Genomic DNA, 19,752 nt, shown 5'->3' with positions numbered 1-19,752 from the left:
GATGGTTTCTTAAGTCGTTTATTCTCTGAAGGAAATATGTTCCTATCTTCATAAATGGACAATATATATTGAACAAAATTATTGCAAATCAACATTCTGCAATTGCATAGAAAGCGTCCCCTTGATGGAAATTGAAAAGACAAATGGAAAACTGAAAAGCTGTATGCTAAAAATGAAGAAATTATAATGGAGTTGCTTCTCTCTGTACAACAGCATCCCAAGGAAACACATAGTACAAGCAAATAAATTTTAGTGACTCAACCAAAAGGAGAAGGAACTGGTCCTGCGACTGCATCTGATCTCTTGATGATGCCCATTCCACATATGATGCATCCTGGTGCAGTCACAGCTGAAAATTTAGATCCACAGAGATCACACACATCATATCCAATGGTCGACAGCCTGCTTAATGTGGCAGCACAGAATTGTGATGGATCTTCCAATGGATCAATCGACTTGTTAGCCAAACCCCTCTGAACACACAGGTCAATGAGGCTTCTAAATTCCTCCTGCTTACTTGGAGGTGCTTTAGATAATAGTAGTTCTAACATTTGCTTGGAATATGCATAATTTTGCACCTCTATATTTCGTTTTATGGCAGTTCGAATGCAATTTATTCTGTGCTTTGCGAGCAAAGGCAATGAGCCAAGATGGCGTGAAAGTCTAGCCATTTCATCTTTTGCGCTAATAGCACTTGGACCATGAACTTTTTGCAAACGAACAATTTCCTGCAGTCGTGAAGACAGATTTAAATTAATAAATAATTAAAGACTTTCATTACAACAATAAATACAGTTTCAATAGAATTGTCACTGATTACTTAGCTACACAACAAATATTCAGTGTATGGAAAATCTGTAACTACAGTTTTACGACAAGACTATATTATGTCCAAGAGAAATAGAAGTTCAACAACCTAATTTACTTATTGGTCAGAGACCATTCTATCCATGCTATTATTAGCAATAGAAGCATAGTAGTAGTACCCGAAGAAGAGTGACTGTTATCTTGTATTGAGCACATATTGTTGCTTGAGCTTTTATATCACTTCCACGAGATTGTTCTTTAGCTAATGCAAGAAAAGCTTCATCAAAGCAAGACAAAGCATCTGAAAGATGATTTAGCTCAAGGTGAGCAAGTCCAGTCTTGAAACACACAGAAGCAGCAGCTTCTCGGGGAACCTGTCATACGAGACGTAAGACTGGGAACTGAAAAATAATACAAACTACAAAATAGGAAACAGAAACTAGAACACAGTTTTTACTGAAGATATCTCCATAAGGTCCTTCAGCTGTTGGTAACAGTGCCACATAAGAACTTGTATAAAATTAAATATCAAAGATAAAGACTCAAACATAAGGAAAATGACAGAGGTGCTTAGACTCTTCAAGGGCTCAGCTTCCGCCCTTCCCAATCCTCAACCATCTCCCTTTTCTGTATTCTAATTCACTAACAGAATCAGGTCATTCCCCACCTGCAATCTGTGCAGTTGTTACAATACGCTCTCCCAAACTAGTCCCCTCTTATGTCATTCTTTCATTATCTCCACATCCTTCTAATTTCCTGCTTTCCTTGCCATTCTTCCTAAAATACACCTTAGTTATATGTGATTCACTAGGTTCAGTAAAGTTGACTGCTTGGTTGGGACATTATCAGAAGTAATCACTGATAATAAGCACACCAGTTTAATCAGAAATTTTTTCCTGCAAGCCCATTAATTTCTTCTTTATTTATATCATATACAAAATGATTAAAGGAAAAACCATAAAATGAGCCTTTCTGCTTATGTATTTCCTTATCTTTAATACTATGTTTAGAAAGCATTACTCATCCTATGTGTAAATGAATATGCATGCACATACGTATTTATACCTGTCCCGGTCTTACAGAGGATGGTGGAGAACCAGTTTGTGGAGGCTTTCCAGAATCAGAAGTATTTGGTGCTCCAAATATACTAAGATCAAGAGGTTGGCTAGAAACTGGTGCCTGAAATTGTGATGGGGGCGTGACTGCAGCCTGATCTGAGGATTGTGGTATACCACCATCCGGAAGTCCTACAGACTCGATAGGAGACATAGGTAGTTGAACAGCTTGAGTAGAAACATCACCTTGAAGACTAACTTCAGATTCAGAAGCTTTAACCTGGTTTTGAGTTGCTTTGCCACTTTGAGCTCCTGCAGTAAATTTAGAGAGATAACTGCCAGCAGGAGCCAGTGAAGCAGCAACCTTAAGAGATGGAATTGTGTTCTCAAAGAAGTCTTCTGGAATAGGTCCTACTTTAGTTCCCCCACTCGCAACCCCAGGAGTTGGCTGTGAAATTGATTCTGGTTGAGTAAAGGCATTTATACTAAACAGGTCACCTGGAGTTGAAACAGTATGAGCAGCCACTCCAGTAGCTGCAGGTGGCTGAGATAGGCCAAGATCTTGGGATACACTAGTAAAGGACCTACTCCTCGTAGGAGTTAACCCTTCACTTAGTTTAAATTTACTAGTGGCTTCTTTAAGCTTATCCACATCCACAAAAGAGGTAACTGGCTTGTCTCGTATTCTAACACGTATCTTTTTGGTTTTTGATACTCCTTCCTCATCACTGCTGCTGTCAGAAGCAGCAGCTCCATACATGGATTTCTTAAATTCTTCTTCTGCTTTAGTCTGTTCATCAGTTGAGGAATTGGCACGCCGTTGAGTAAGCCTTTCCTGACCCATTAATGGAACACCTTTTGCATTACCAATCCCTTGATTAGATGTGGGTTTAAGTGAAGATACTTCAAGACCATTTGCTTTAAAATCGTTGCATGCAGGGATGAAGTCTTTAACCAAGGTATCTTCCCTTACCTCAACAACATTGCCTCTTCCTTTAATTGAGCCTAAATACACACCTATATGATCTACAATAATGGATGGAATAGCACCATCATCATTCTTCATATATGGCGTCACCTCTGCAGCAAGCTCCCACTGAGGTATATCCTTTTCATTAGTAGGGGTTTTGATTTCCCAGTTTCCACCACCCCATTCAGGTCCTTTAGGAACCATACTTTCTGCCGCAAAGTTGGCAAATATGCCCTGAGTCCATCCACTAGATCGAATCCGTAAAATCCTTTCAGTATATCTCCTCAATTCTGAGTCAAGAGCTTCTTCTTCCAACTTCTGAGCAAGACGCCTCATGGCACTAGGATTAAGGTGGCATATAAATAGATCAAGCATGCTTTCGTAATCTGATGTAACTTCAAAAGTTTCTTTTGCACTATCAAACTGACCGAATCTGCAAGTGATCTTAAATTACAGAAGTGAACAAACTCTTAAATCACACTACTCGAACAACTTAATTATAATCATCCATACGCCAGCTCATCAATAGCATGAGATAAGTAGAATAGTAAGGTGGACCACCAATTAGGATTATCATATCTCATTTTTAAATTTAGAAAAAGTTACTTGTCCTTTTATATTTACCTTGATGAGATTTGGGTAAAAAATCCCCGATTTCAGAGTTATATAAGAGAAGGTTGATGGAATTATAAGTTGATACAGATTTTTATTTGTACACCTAGAAGCTACTGAGTTTAGCCGTAAGAACTAAACAAAAACATTGTTTAGTGTACAGGGTTAAAACAAGTAATTAAACCACACAAGAATAAGACCTTGTTACATAAACTTATCTATAAGTACTTAAAAGAAAAGGACAGCATGAATTGAGTCTCACACCCACACACTAAAATCAATTTATGCACCATATTTTATGGAGAAGTTAATAAGTGAACTTCTATAGAAAATAAATTTGCATAAGTTGGTTTTGACTTATTGAAGAAACTTATTTCATTTTATCCTTTTATAAGTTCTTGCGAAGAAGTTTATCTGAAGAATGCCAAGTGTATGTTATTAATGATATACAACAACCACAAAAAAGTTCAATAATCAAGCCTTTTCTCTCTAGTTTGGTAAACAACACGTATCAAAAGACATCACAATGACCAAAAGTTGTTGGCACAAGTGGTTTTGCACTTGGGTTCCTTAACCAAGGATTGGGATTGATCCCCAGATCGGACATGGAGTTGTTATTAGAGGTACTACTTTACCCTAAAATGGATCAATCGGGTGGGAGTAGAATTAGTTTGGTGTCAAAGCGAACCCCAAATACCCCCTGCTTCTGTTGCAAATCATATCTATACAGTATAGTCAAGCAATTGAAACATCCACTAAAAAAGTTAACAAAAAAATCTACAGTTTCACATATAATATAGAATTTTAGGTACATAATAGCTTAGCTATTGGCTGGGATAAGACAGAAAAACCTTACCAATATAACAAGATATAATTAAAGAAAATCAATAATGATGAAATACACAATCATCATATTTCAGCAGTTCCATTAGACGCAAAGGCAGCATCATAAGTTCAATGAAGTTTTGTGGTAACCATTACTAACCTGATACAGGAATAACCCAACTGTCTGAACCTGTGAAATAAATGAGATGTAGGGGGACATTGTGGGTAATCTCTTGATCGCAGGAATTCGTCTTTTAGAACAGACAAAGCAGTGGAAAAACGAAGAGCTTTCACAGCATAGACACCCCGCATCACCTGATGTTAAAACTAAACATCCTTAGAAGATCAAATAGATCAAAACTAAAAGCCAGGACAGAGAATTTTAGCACTTACTTGGGTGAACTGTGGACCTGATTGAGATAATGACACAGCTAAGTCTCCACAAACTGGAGAACCTCTAGCAAGGATGTCCAGAGACCTAGGTGTTATGCGCAAGCTGTCAAACCTTCATTGAAATAAGAATTTACAAAGACACCATGTCAGTTGTTACAAAGCTTTAACATAAATAAAGAAATGTTAAAAGTCTAAAACATTCTACCCTATATAGAAAGAAGATAGAATTTTCTGATAGCAATGAGTAGAAAAAGACACCTTGATGTTATTTGGTACAGTATTTCTGATAGGTCAAGCTTCTGCTCAAAACTTTGTTGCATCGTGGCAAATCCAATAAGAAGAGGCTCAAGAAGACCAACAAGACAGCTTTTGACCTCAAATCCCCTCCTCTGTTTGGGATTTATTTCTGTAGGACTAGCAAGCAACAATCGATCATTCAAAGCACCAACCAAGACTGCATAAGGAATTTATAAAAACAGATCAGTAGAATAATACACAAAAAAGAAATCTAAGAGCACAAGTTAATTAGTCTTTTAATTTCCCTGTTTCTGTTGTTACTTGTACAGATTCGTTTCCCTGTAGTTAGCTTCCATTTAATTTCCTCTAATTATGATAGACAGATTATCTTATGTAAATGTAAGGTCAGAGTTAATTAATCAATATATATTTGTCGTAAGATGCAGACGATGACTCCAGATAAAAAGAGCCACTTCAGGATATATATGTTCTTGGAAGTGCTAGAAGTAAAATGTAGTAACAAGATAAAGTTTCAATGAAGAATTTTGGGTCATATCCCACGGGGTTTATGAGTTGTTGTGGATGAAAATCATTTTTTATCTTAAAGTATGAGGTCCCTGTGGCACTTATCTGTGTCGACAAATATGCCATTAGCATTTGTTAGATTTTAGAGAATAGTTGAGAGAAAATTACTACTCCGAAATTACATTCAACCCAACCGAAACAATTATACAAGAGGTGTTTACATACAGCACTCCAAATAACCAACAGTTTTGTTCGAGTCTACAGATGTCAAAAGTAAAGAGCTACAATACTATTGTTGAACAAGAAGTAAACTAAATAAATAGTGTAAAACAATTTGAATAGCATTTCACATAGTGTAATCTAGTTCGGCATGGTAGAACAAAACCTATAGAGATGGATTGATAATTCAATATGGAGAAACTGGACATCGGGCTTATAACAACATTATATTTCCATCTGGGTATCATTTGGCAGAATCCACTAAGGAACTTGGCACAGTGCACTTACGAGATATGAATGATACATGTCCATTTCCATTCACCAATTTGAGGAGTATGTCCACTTACCAACATAAGGAGGAGTGTTAAAGCATGTATTATTTAATCCTTAAACTTTCCTGTTTCTGTTTTTTTGTTTGTACAAATCTGTTTCTCTGTAATTAATTTCCATTTCATTTCCTGAAACTATGATATCAAGATTCCTCCATTCATGTAAATACTAGGTTAAATATTCATCTCTTCCTCATATCTCAAGTAAAAAATTAGTTTCCAAAATAGAACACACAAAACAGATGGCTAAGATATTGTGATATCCAAGCATGCAGTCAGATAATTACCTGCACAAGGCATACTAGTTGACAAGATAGTCCTCACTTTTCCATCCCAGCCGAGTATACTAATTGCAGTGGCAGTAGAAAAAAGAAAGGCAGGCCCTATCCATAAGATTGATCTAAAGTAGGCATCAGTTAAGGCTTTAATATAAAAAAATATCCAACTAAAATATGAAATTTATGGTCATTTTGGTTGAGGAGGTGTGGGGTTATAAGTAAAAGCGAGAGTACAATTTATGTTCATCTCCCCATCTCCCATATTTGCTACCTGATCAATCAAGTGGATTAATTAGAATAAATGGTTCCTTGACATTAATAGAAAAAAATAATCTAAGGATATCGAAGGAAGCCCTTTGTCAAAATTTGTCGAAGTGCCTGCAAGTATGTCAAGTGCTGTCGAAACAATAAGTACTCTATGTGTTGTTAAAATTCCTGCAACGTGTCCCCTGAGAGTCTCTTGCCAGTAAACCTGCCCATTTTGAAAAAAAAACATGTTTTCCTTACCAAGAAGAACCATAATAAAGTCATTCAATAATGATAGATGTAACGGGCTTAGGCCATCATACTTTCTCATTTATAAAGTAATCTCAAGTCTACTACTCGTTCATCACTGAAATAAATATTCACGCTTATGTGACATTTGGAACAGGTTAAACCGTTGTACACCAATGATACTCAACGTATGGTGGTTGTCAACTTGCGAACACCCTACACCACTACTTAGTTAGGCTCCAATTCTCCCTCCTTACTGTGAATCTCTCTTCTGTCTCCTAATACACAACTTGAGTTTATCACCAGTTTACAAGCCTATATAAAGGTTTGAATGTCATCACTTTCTATTACTCTTCTCATTATCAATACACAACTTATTTTCAGTTTATTATTTTCTTTTCCAGTTTTTTCTTCTCTCTTTAGACTGAATCATGTATTCTATTATTTAATTACTCTTTAAAATTTATGGTTCATTTTATTTTTCGAAAAAAAGAAGGAATTCAAATAACCACACTTCCATTTGAGTTCGATTTTTTTTATTCACTCATCCCTGGGTTTTTTCACGTCCTTAATTGCACAGACAAGGTGTGCACCACCACTACTTCTAGTCATAATTAAATAAGCACGCTATTGAATGATACCTGAAGTACAATCTCATTTCTTTTCAACATGATCGACTTTTTGCCCTCACCCTTGGTTGATATATAATGCCCTTTGGAAGATGAAGTGGAAAGGCGGTACCCTTGTATGAGCTTTACTAGTCCAATTTGGCTCCCATGAGAAGCAAACATCAAAGTTGAATCTGGGACCAGAAAAAAGAAATCAGTACTTTATACTGCTAGTAAAATAATGGCAAGGGTGCAAAAAGATGTGTTGGGATGTAAGAGAAAGGATCAAATGTCGCCAATTTAATTAGGACTTGATATTATTTAAACTTAATGAGTTTTTCTACAAAATTATATTGATCAATCCAATCATTGAATATGAGTAAATGTTATCTAAAACTTGGAAGGTAAATATCAGAGAAGTTAAATTAGAAAAAAGTTACTGGGAATGGTAGATGTATCCATTTATTTGAAAAGTATGGTTTACAAATATATTCAAGAATTCTTCATGGAGTGCGAAAGTTCTTCAATGTGAAACTTTATGTGCATGATGAATATGATACAAATTTTAATACAAAAAGGTTTTTGTGAGAATTGCACTCTATAGGAAGTAATTTATTTTAAGTAAGATTGATTTGATTTACTGCAGTATCAATGGACCCCATCACTACAAATGTACGCAAAAACAAACAGTGACCAAGTAAATATGTATGTATTCAAGCACCTAAAGGAGTTGAATAGATACGATCAACTTCAGTTTCAAACATAAATGGCACTGGGCCGCGAATTGAACCATCGTTAGTTTCTGCAGGTTGATTTTCTTCAAAAAGTTTATCATTTTGCTTTGTTTCTTGTGAGGCTCCTCCTGGTAGTGTAAATACTGCCAGCCCTGTCTTGTCCTCATCGAGAATAGCAAACTGATTTTCATTCTGACCAATAAATGCCGCATCACAACCTGTAGACAATTACTAGAATTACTTATAGCAACAATGCATGGCCAAACTCGGGAAGAGAAAATAAAACGTATTCTATGCATATAAATAATACCTTTGACTGTGGTGCTTTTACTGTTTGATGTCACCGCATCAGTATTTTCCCGGTAAAGTACAACTTCTTTTGTAGTACCAGTAAATTCATAAACCGCAAGAAATAGGTGTTGTTTTTTACTGTAAATCAAGTATTTTGCTTGATACTCCACACTCCGAGGAATCTATACAAAGTTGTTGAACATTAGAAGGTTGAATATTGTTTTCACTTGTAAAATATAAATAGTTATAACCTATCAATGGTCAAACAGCTGCATGTGCTTTTATTTCAAAATTTCGAATAAGACTTTTTGAACATTTAGGTAGTTACAATCAATATTTGATTATTCAAATCCTATCTCTTCTTATTCTTCCTAATTTTTCTCCTTATCTGATCCTTATGTTTAATTTCTAATGAGAGAGGTCAAGATCTCTCCAAGCCAGTTTCCTCCATAACTCATGTAATTCTGATCAATCAATACTACACACGTCATTTTCTTCTAAATTGCATGGTATCAGAGCTTCTGTTCTGTTCCTATGTTCTCCCACCATGTCTTCCATGAATTCTGTAGGCGATAAAGTTGCATCATCATTAGTGGTCAATGCTCTTTTCTTCAGTTGTATTTCACAGATTATAATCAAACTGCTGAAAGGAGAAGGGTCATTTTAAGTCTCAAATGGAGAAAACATGGAGTAGAAGGGAAAGTTCCTTCCTTTCACTAAGGAACAATTAAAGCACTTGTACAAGTTCTTTTCAATTAAAATGTCTCTTAGTGCAAAACATTTGTACTGGTTTTCTTAGTACAACATACCATTCTAAAACCCATGGATCGTAGATGTTGGAATTACTGACTGCATGACATATTGTTCTTATCTATTCTCCACATATTGTCTTTGTGCAAGTCATAATAGGATTGTATTTTGCTTATACAGTACTTTGATCATATCACTAATTGATATGAACTTTCCAACTCACCCTGTTAGGATGATCCAATAATGACTAATTGCAAAGAATCCAATTGGTCTATATCATTTTATAATTTGGTTTAAGCCTAACCAATCCCACAAAATCAGCTAGTAAAATGAGGATTCCTCCCATTATATACACTATTTTGGGCTTATCATTAGTTAATATGGGCTCCCTAACATATTGCCAATAGAAAGGGTATAAGATCATGAACAAAATATCCTATTTAAAATTTAGTCACTTGAAAACTTGTAACCTTCCTTTAAGGCTTTTATATAAAAAGTTGACAAAAAACACAAATTCCTAAAGGTATATACAAGTTTCTCTAAGAGATCTTGAATGGAAGGAAGCTGTCTTGGAGAAGATGATAGCCATAAGGGAGAAAACATGTAAAATTTGACTTATTGTTAAAGTTCTTTTGTCATTAGCTACCAATTTTGATTGATCATTACGACAACTAGATGTGCCTTACTAAGTGGGGATTTGAAGGGAAAGCTACACATTAATGCATCTCCTAAGTGTTCAATCCCATTTTAATCAAAGAAAATGTTAGAAACACTCTCTAACACACTCCTGTTGATTGAAATTTATTGGAAATCACAAAATTGTGTACTCTCACACTCACATATTATTTAATGAACATCTCCCATGTTGAAACTTTCAGTAAAATTTTAACCAATAACAGTGTGTTCCAAAAACTCGTCTTAATAAAAAAAGATTTGGTCTTTAGAAATCTAAAAAAAAAAAATGAAAGAATTATCTAAGGCTTGGTATATATGGTTTGCCTGATTTGTTAACAAGCTAGTGTATGTTCCATGTGAAAGTGATCATACAACATAAAACAATCTTCTAGAGGAAAAATGGTTTCCTGGACCCAACCAAATTTGCAAGCCATTTCTTTCTACTTCACAGCAAGCGGCAAACATTCTAACAAAAGGACTGCTTGGACCTAGTTTTGAATTCTTTATAAGCAAGTTGGTCATGTTCGATGTTTATGCACCAAGAGAGTGTTCACTTATGTGCTATTTTAAATATCATACAAGGTTATAAAAGATTTAGGTAGTTAATTTGAAGATGAAATTATTCAAACATAATCTCTAATGATCCCTTATTTTACTCTTTATCTTATCCTTATATTTTGTACTCAATTTGATTAGGATCTTTCCTAGAAACTCTACCAATATAACTAATGCAATTCTGATCAATCAATAATAAGAAATATCATTTCGTCAATATTTTACAAATGATAAATTCTATAGAAAAAAGACAATATGATATTTGTTTAACTTACTACTCTTTCTAGTCTCTACATTACCGAATTGTAAAACTTCTTGTAGATACTGTCAGATCCAGATAATATATTATATGCCATAAGATTAGATCCATCCACATAAAAAGCCCTGACAGGATAGTGAAGAACTGGATTCTCTTTATTGAAGAAATTTAGCTCCAAGTGAAATGGCTGGTAATGCATAAATGGTATCAGATGATTGAATAACAATGTACTAGGAAAACAAATCAATCTCAAAGTCAAATGTTAAAGGAATCTTGCCTGTACAACTGGAATGTCCTTCAAATGATGCTTGGTATCTATAACAGTGATGAGAGGCAAGCGAGATATTGGTGCAATTTTTGTATTGCCTTCCATAAAATGCTATAAGAAAAATGTAGAAGTACAAAATATAGGTCAGGAGCAAGAAGATTATATAAACTATTCTAAGGAAATTAAACACGGGGCTGTAAGGAAATTTGATCCATCCAAATTGGTGGTCAAACAATACAGTCACATGTATTTCATTGCATCATTCATCCCTTTAAGTAAAAGAAAATACAAGAAAGAAGTATACACTGTAAAGAAAAGCCTTCCTTGCAATGTCTAATATTGTAAGATGACTGTGGCTGCAAGGAAGAGAGTAGACAATCAACAAGGGCATAAGATAACTATAAAGTGGAAATAATTACAGGTACTGGATAACAAACTATAGAATAAAAGAGTCAAAAGTAATGAGTACCAAAGCAATTTGAACAATTATAAACTTCAAATTGCTTCATTTAAGACTAATCTCAGAAAATGTTTCCTCAAAATAAGTTTAAACACAGTGAATTATCATGCAATAGATTATCTATGACAATTAGAATTGTAGCAGGAAAAAACTGACACCATAGAATCATCTCGATCTCATAATAACAATAGTATGAAAGCATTTTCAAAATATCTATACTTAGACGGTAGAGTCTATATATCTAACGATGTCATCTTTAAAAAGCTTTGATTTCGCTATTCAAATCTCTTTCCCAACCAATCTCCCTCCTCTCCTCGATTTGCTCTCTTTCTATACATATCGTTATTTCAACACTTCATCCTCCCTTCATCCTCAACCTCCTTGTCACATTTGTCTCCCTCCCTACAAATTTCCATTATGAAAAATTTGAGGTAAACAAGGTGTAATAAAACCCTGTCTCCATCTACTTTATTACTCACTCATGGAACCTAAACCTACCAAAAGGTCATGCATCCCACTTGGCTGAAAGCTGCTAAAGCTTAACATAAGCTGTCCTTAGTAACAATACTTGTTCTTTTATTCCTTACCCTCAAATCGTTCTTTCATTCACTGTAAGTGTTTCGGGTCAAAGATGACAGTTGAGAATCAAATAAGAATATTTTGGTATGAATATCTCATTCAAGGAAATAAAATATACTCTAATCATGTCTAATGAATGAATTAAGCCTATATATCATGCTTCTGTAGTGTATTCTTATACAGTTTTATGCTCAATAAACCTCTATTTTATCTCATGTAACTTGGTATAAGAGCCTGTATTTCTTCCACATGAAATTTGTGAATTGGTTTGGAGTGTAGCACAACTATGTGCACATATAAAGACCTAATGACTCTTTTAGCCCCACAATGCTTTCATCGCCCTGTGGTTGCCTAATATTGGGCGAGATCATGCAGCACTCCATGAATTCAATGATCTCCTGGCACCAGCTACTTCTATCCCGACTGAGACCAAGAAGGAATTGGAGAATCAAAGTACCTTTTTCATGACTTTGGCTCTCTATAGACTGTCTCTGGAATATTTTGTCCTCTTCCCCCATTCATATCTTTATATGCTTCCTCCCCGTGTCATTAGTACCACCAACTTTCTTCATAATCTTACCTTAGGCCTTGACAAATTAGCACCCATGTCATACAAATGTGTCTTCTGAGGGTAATCATTGATCACAAAAAGGTCAGTGAGTCTATGACACTATGAGCAATGTGGCTTTCTTGCTCATAATCTTATTCTTCATGGTCACACTAACCACATGCAATTGGATCTCCTTTTTGTTCGCAAAAGAGTAATTAACAAACAACTACAACAAATTGTGCATATCCTTCGTTCTTATTAATGTGCCGATATTTTGATCTAGGATCTAACTCCAACTCGGTTTGTAGCTCTTAAGACCAACACAGGAGTGGTTGACTCCAGCTTGTTCCATTCACTTGGGGGTATTACTATTAGAGCAAAGTTTACTCTGTAAACAGATATTTGTATAACTACTGTTACCTCATAGTTATTTATTAGGGTTTGTCACATTCGTAACAAATGCACTCTATAACTACTGTTATCTCAGTTATTTGTCCGGTTTTGTACATCTACATATAGTTGATCTCTTACCTGTTGTAATCAGTTAATTAATTTTTGAAAATACTAAGATTTTTCCTCTGTCATTTTCTCTCTGCTACTACTTAATATGCAATTATAAATATTGAGTGTAATTTCATAATTCAAAATTTAAGATAATAGTACCGAGTCAAGTTTGAAGACTAAAATCTAAAACCACAAAAAGTAGGGAGATCTTGAATCAGAACTGCATAATATACAGTGGTTTCTAACCACCAGTTTTTCCATAAAATACTAGTTATATTTTCCTCTTCTGAATTGTAGATTTGAACTCACCCTTTCAAATGATGCTCCTGTAATTGAGCTTGCAGCTGATGGTCTGCTAACACTCCAGATGAACCCATGGCTGATAATTTTTCTTTTAAAATAGATGCTGCATAGCATCTCTATCTTTAGCATATATCTCATTAAAGAGCTTCATCATTAAAACAGCAATTATTATGCAAATATGGCGAGTAAGTTAATTTATGCACTAACCAGAGATGAGGAACATTTACAAAGCTGACTTTAGAATTATTCAGTATTTAAAAGGGACTCTAGGAAATCCTAGTTCAAAGGTGCACATACTTGTTTTCCAACGTTATTATATACACTTAATAAATAAAATTGTTTTGACTTTTGTGAATCTTGTTGTATGGGGAAAGCATATAGTCTTGGTTGGTCACTACATATCACTATCCGAGACCAATATCAATGTTATGAATGCAAATTAGAAGCACAAATTGGCAGTTGTTAACTCGAATACTAAAGGATCTTTAGATTCTAGCTAAACAAAAATCAATCACCTGATGATCCCCGTGCAATTTGCAAAACTGAATAAAGTTTCTTTCTCCTTTCTCTACTGTATGTGGTCTTATTTTTCGAAGTTTCTCCACTTGTTACGTTCTATTAAAATAAACAACAAATTCATAAATCTAATATTCATGGGCGAAGGTATAAAATAATGGAAGGTTTCACGTAACTGCAAATACGAGTGCTGCCAAATTAGATCTTGGATGAAATTCTAAAGCTTTAATTCGTGGTAAGGGATACACAGCCTCTCCACCCTGTTGAGAAAGGATGCGAGGGATATCAAGTGCTTCAATTGCTGCATCGAATGTCAAAAGTATTAGCCAACCATGTTTAGTAAAATGAATGAGAGTGAAGCAAGATGACTGCCGGAATGATCCTTTCTCTCTATCCTTCTACATTCTAAAGCATTTTACAAGATGGGGAACGGGACCACTAGAAAGTTTGCATGACAATTGATACAAGAGAAACAAGCTGTCAAAAACCAACGTTAAATTCAAGAATAGAGGCTTAAAGAGTCAAAGTTAGCTAACCAGCAGGCTCAAAAAAACTTGCCGGCATAGGAGGTGTGTTAGGATTAACTACAACCCGTGTTTTCCAAACTTGCATATTTCCATCCCTTGATAGGGTTACAAGTAACCGCAATGTGGCTAGCCAAGCAACTGATGTTATTGCTTGTGATCCAACTTGAATTCTGAATATGAAAAAAATATAACCATCAGAACCCAAGACAAACAAGCCTCAACATGAATATTTCCATGATACAAGATCTCTAAGTTACAGAAAAGGGAAATCTCAACCATAGCCACAGTTACTCACAATCCAATCATACTAGGTCTCTCAGTTGATACATCCCATGCCAATAGAGTACCACGTCGATCACCAATAAATATCCATTCTAGAGTTGGGTGAAATGCAAAAGCACCGGCACCATTAAGCTTTATAGTACTGTCAACTGAATAAGAAAAAAAATATAACAGTAAGGATATGACTCACAAGAGAAATATAAACCATCTCATCAAGAATAGAATGTGTCAGGAGTATCTCACTTTGAAGTGTGTAATGAACAGCATAGCTGTGAATATTATATGCTCGAATCAAACCTTCTGCATAAGCTACATACTAGGACAGAAAAGGAACGGAGTCAACAGGACAGAGCTGAAGTATCATTAGAAGAGAGACTGGAAACTAAGTCTTTATTGAAGCACAAATATGCATAGCAGGAACATGCTAAAAGTGATTAAAAATATATCGAAATAAATACAAGAACGGGGAGGCGAGGATGACAAGCAAGATTCACAATAGGCTTCTTCAGGTCTGTCTTGATTTTTGTGGGTGCTCTACCGCCTTCAACAGTTCCAACAACTTCATTTATGCAACAGATATAGACCAAATATATTAATATTAGCAGTCAAATTGGAGACAATAACACATCTAACTTCACATGTGAGAAACCAGATATCCAACCCGTCACACTCATCCGTCTATGGAATCCAAAAAACACAATAGATTGGCGTGGGGTTAATGCCAGATGAACTTCTGTATCAGAATAAATTTGCTCATTCTTCTTCTCTGGTGAATGCAGTACACATGTTTGCTCTAAGTCAAAATCACAGGATCGTAATGTACAATCCTGCAGATGGAAAATCACCGGTTGTAATAAGTATATAAGATCTTTGCTGTTACAACTCAAAACATAAACCGATATAAACAGGATTTCGAAACTTTACATTCAGAAAAAACAGAGACTAAAATTCTCCGAAGTACCAGGAAATGAGTAAGTATAGAAAAATGTAATTTATCCAACAACTGGCACAGAAATTCACTACATTGGATTATCTATGCGTGCACCTTTTGGGCTAAAGGATGGAGATCAAATTACACCAATGTCGATTTTGTCAACTACTGCATCATTCAATAACTTACATTTGGGTCATGTTTTCTTAAAACCCCACCTTTGGATTTAATGTTCTTTTCACGAAGATCATGCATACAAAATCTTACTTTAGTTCAAAATTATTTGATACTTCATTCATATAGATAAATTTTACATATGTATAAAGATCAAAGATTATTTGGTCTTTAAAAATATTCTGAAATATGAATTATGTGATTACATTTTTCTTGTTCAATATGGAAAAAATTGACATAAACAATCATAAAACTATAATTAAACAATTGAACAGACTTATTGTTCACTATGGAAAAAATTTGACATAAACAATCAATATGATATAAAATTATAATTAAACAATTGAACAGACAAAAATCACCTTTTATGTAAAGTTATTGATGATGTAATGGTTGAAATAAGTTACATTGATATAAATGATCTCTCCTCATTAACCAATATTAAAAAAATAAAAAATTATAAAGGAAGATATAACACCAGGCTCATAAGAAATATATTTCCATAAAGAGACTCAAAAAAGGGAGAATGATACTCTAACCAAATATCAGGGTAAAATTAAATAGAAAAATGAATTAGTAAAATATCTTCCCAAACAATCCCGGTACGTGAAACCTCACAACATGCCCATCTCAGTTTCCCTAAAATCAGAAGAAATATTTACTACAGCAAGACTTTCTTAACTAGCACAAGTTTTTTCTTGTTTTGAAGGATAAAAGGAGAAAATTCAACCAAATTGCGGTCCAAATCTTATGTACATAAATCCGTTATGTCCATTTTATTGCTAAATATTCCACATGTATATAATTTCCAATATTTTCCCTGAAATTGTTTCTTTTTCTGAACTGAACTTAACCATGTGAATGGTTCAGTAACATCCTCATTACCTTAAATATACCAATGAGGACTTGACTTGCATACATATCTTGCCAAAAGTACAAAACACAAACACGTTTCTGGAAATTTGTCGATTCTAGGAGAACAACTCGATAGGCTGTAACACATTAACCGTACGTATAATATTTGTAGTATTTTACCCTTCCACTGTCCATACTTTAATGGGAGAAGAAGTTTCACAAGTTCCTTTGAGAACTGAAGCATTAGAAAATAATGTTATCATACAACAAGATTTTATCCCACTTAACAAAATTGGCGACATTTGACCACACATTGTCATTGAGCTCAACTAAAGACCAAATCCTCATAGATGTATTCATCGCGAGATCCCTCGGAACAATTTCCGTCATTGTCTTAATTTGGTCTCCCACTCCCCCTTTTCATAAAACTAAAATCCATGCAATTTACACTCCTCGCTAGTACTTCCAGTAGCCTTCTTAGTAAATGTCAAACCACCTTAACCGATTTCCTAGCATCAATTTCCAATCAATATCTCCTCATATACTTGCACTTTGAATACTAAAGGTATTACCAGAAACTACAAAATAAAATTCACATTTGCACAAAATGTAAGTCCGGTGGGTCCAACCTGGAGAATTGCAATCACAGTATGCCCTCTTGTAGGACTGTATAACATGCGGACAACTGGAGCACCAATTTCAAGAGTAGAAATCTTGCTTCCTGTTAATGCATCAAACTCTGCATACATGGAAACAGACTAATTAGGGACACATTTGCAAAAAATAATTCGAAAAGAAAATAATGCAGCAGAAAAAAAAAAGGCAGGCCAATAGGCTAGGTGCGTGAAACCAATGAGTCGGATATTATATTATATATATCAACAAAGAGAGCTGCTTTCATCTATACATTCCTTTAGAAATGAAAGCTTCAACATAAGTTAAGCAATGTTTACCAGGCATTACGTTACGGTGGTTAACAAAGCTATTTAGTTAGGATTTTCTTATTTTGGACGGGCTTTTTACTTTGTAGTGAACAATGCAGCATCAAATCGGATATCATGGTTTTATGTTATGAATGAGCTAACCAATTCTTCCATCAAGGAAATGGTTCGTACTTTGCAATGCTGCATTGCTTCTCACATTTTATAAGTAATAATCCGAGACGCATCAGTAGGTGTTTCCAAATTCTAAAAGCAGAATGAGGTTCGGGTCCTGAATCTAGTAACACCACAAGAGAGAGGCACTACAGCAAGGTACTCACCGACGATGAAGTTTCCGATGGCGACGGCGACGAGTGCCTGATAAGGATGGAAGATAGCAGCATGTGGCTGCAGAGGTCTCACGCCAACCCCAACATGGCGCAGATCAAGATGCTGCAATGTTGTCCACTCCATGGACACGGTTCCCTAAGGTTCCACCTATGATTTCATCCTTACGTTTAGAGTTCAAAATACCGAACGGAGAAGAGGATGCAGACCTTGATTGGGTTCAGAAAAGGCATAGAATGGTGGCAACAACTTGTAACTGTAAAATGGATATCGAATAGTAAGGAACTGCGAAATAGCGCGACCCAACGACCAGGTCCCATTTAAAAACTAAGAAATAAATAAATGGTTAAGAATTGGACAGGATCAAGGTTGGGCTATTGCTTCCTCCACTCCCCACCATTATTAATGCACCTCACAATATTAGGAAAATTAATTCTGAAAAGTTTCTTCCGAAACATATTTGATGTATTCCGAATTTCTTTTTTGCGGAACACATTTCTTATATCATTATTCAGAAACTCATTCTGAAAGGTATTTTATTAGTGTTGAAATTTTAAAATTCCATTTCCAAACATTTATTTCAGAACATATTTTATATATTCCAGAATTTTTATTCAAAAAATCACGTTCTGGAAATTCTTTGGGAAATTTTGTTTCAGAAATTTCGTTCCAAAAATGTCCTTCTAAATTTTCCGGAAAGCTTCTGAAATATGTAATTAAAAAGTCAGTTTTTGTATGGTCATTTCGAAAGTTTGAAAAGGTGCACGAAGAAATTGAGGGGTGTAGGAAATAAAAGCCTTAACATTGAACCTGTGTAGGTCTAGTATAGAAAGCTAGAAGCCCAATACTTCCAAAAAATTTGATTTTTTTTCCACCACCACCCCATAATAACAAAAAAAAAAGAGTAAAATACCCTCTCTGCACCACATTACCTTTGCTGGTGTGGTTGTTATCTTCGACTACATCTTTCTTTCTCTATCGCTGCACTCTTTAAGATAAGGAAGAAAAAAATAAACTTAGTTTAGAAAGTTCATTCCGAGAATTATTCCTATGTATATGTTTATTATGGAAATTTTGTTTTGAAAATTTTATTCCCAAATACATCTCACATGTTGTTGAAAGTTTGTTCTAAAAATTTTTGTTGAGAAAAGTTTACTCAAGAAGGTATCATGTACATTCTAAAAAAGCTTATTCTAAAAATGTTGTTTTGAAAAGTTCGTTCCAAAATACGTTTTTTAAGTTTTACAAAAATATGTTCTTAAAATCCTACTTTAAAATTTGCGTTCTTAAAATCTTATTTCAAAAATAATATTTTAAAAATTTAAGAAAAAACTTGTTTTAGAAATTTGCATAAGAGATAATCTTGAAATCACTTTTATAAGAGATAAAATTAAATCGTGGAATGCATGAAGGAAAGCCAAAATCTTTAGACGACCTATGCAAATATATTGTTATATTTTTAATGCTACATGCGCTTATGGACTTTGGTATATTTTTTGTTAGGTTTAATTATATTTTAGATCGTGATAAATTTGAAAATTTTCAGTTGAATTTTTTATTAAATTTTTATATTTTATTGAGTTCTCAAAAATTTAAAACTTTTCAATCGAGTTCATGTTTATTGAATTTTTTTGTTACCTGTATGACTTGGAGGTTATCTTGCATCATATATCACCTCGCTTAAATATCACCATATAATACATCATTGCAAATTATCATAATGACGAAAATCAATGGACGACGTGAAGAGTATGGTAGGATACTTTCTCACTAGGATCATATATTTTATCTTGGGCATTAAAGAACCAAGCAACCGTGACATAATTAATCGCTAAAGCAGAATACGTGGCTGCTGAAGCAATGAAAGATACTCAAAGATATGGGAGAAAAATAAAATGAAACTACTACAATCAACTGT

The 19,752-nt window shown here is 34.6% G+C and overlaps 1 protein-coding gene across 1 annotated transcript; it reads right to left on the bottom strand.

Moving 5' to 3' along the window:
• Positions 1 to 43: 43 nt before the first annotated feature.
• LOC114166215 (uncharacterized) lies at positions 44 to 18,081 on the bottom strand. The gene is made up of 24 exons (XM_028050913.2): positions 17,828 to 18,081; positions 17,196 to 17,305; positions 15,268 to 15,433; positions 15,065 to 15,165; positions 14,850 to 14,922; positions 14,620 to 14,755; positions 14,334 to 14,494; positions 13,974 to 14,098; positions 13,797 to 13,896; positions 13,288 to 13,384; positions 11,190 to 11,241; positions 10,895 to 10,996; positions 10,658 to 10,804; positions 8,398 to 8,560; positions 8,075 to 8,305; positions 7,387 to 7,547; positions 6,594 to 6,722; positions 6,260 to 6,377; positions 4,921 to 5,116; positions 4,663 to 4,774; positions 4,430 to 4,584; positions 1,873 to 3,265; positions 987 to 1,181; positions 44 to 728 (listed from the first exon to the last, which is right to left on the bottom strand). Exons 1-24 carry the CDS (start codon positions 17,958 to 17,960, stop codon positions 258 to 260), a joined length of 4,827 nt encoding a protein of 1,608 aa, XP_027906714.2. The 5' UTR covers positions 17,961 to 18,081; the 3' UTR covers positions 44 to 257.
• Positions 18,082 to 19,752: the final 1,671 nt, after the last annotated feature.

Source organism: Vigna unguiculata, chromosome 2, assembly GCF_037176805.1.
Source record: "Vigna unguiculata cultivar grain cowpea cultivar isolate G323 ecotype 2 chromosome 2, ASM3717680v1, whole genome shotgun sequence".
NCBI classification, from domain to species: domain Eukaryota; kingdom Viridiplantae; phylum Streptophyta; class Magnoliopsida; order Fabales; family Fabaceae; genus Vigna; species Vigna unguiculata.
The sequence above is the reverse complement of the archived record's forward strand: the minus strand, read 5'-3'. Positions and strand labels throughout refer to the sequence as shown.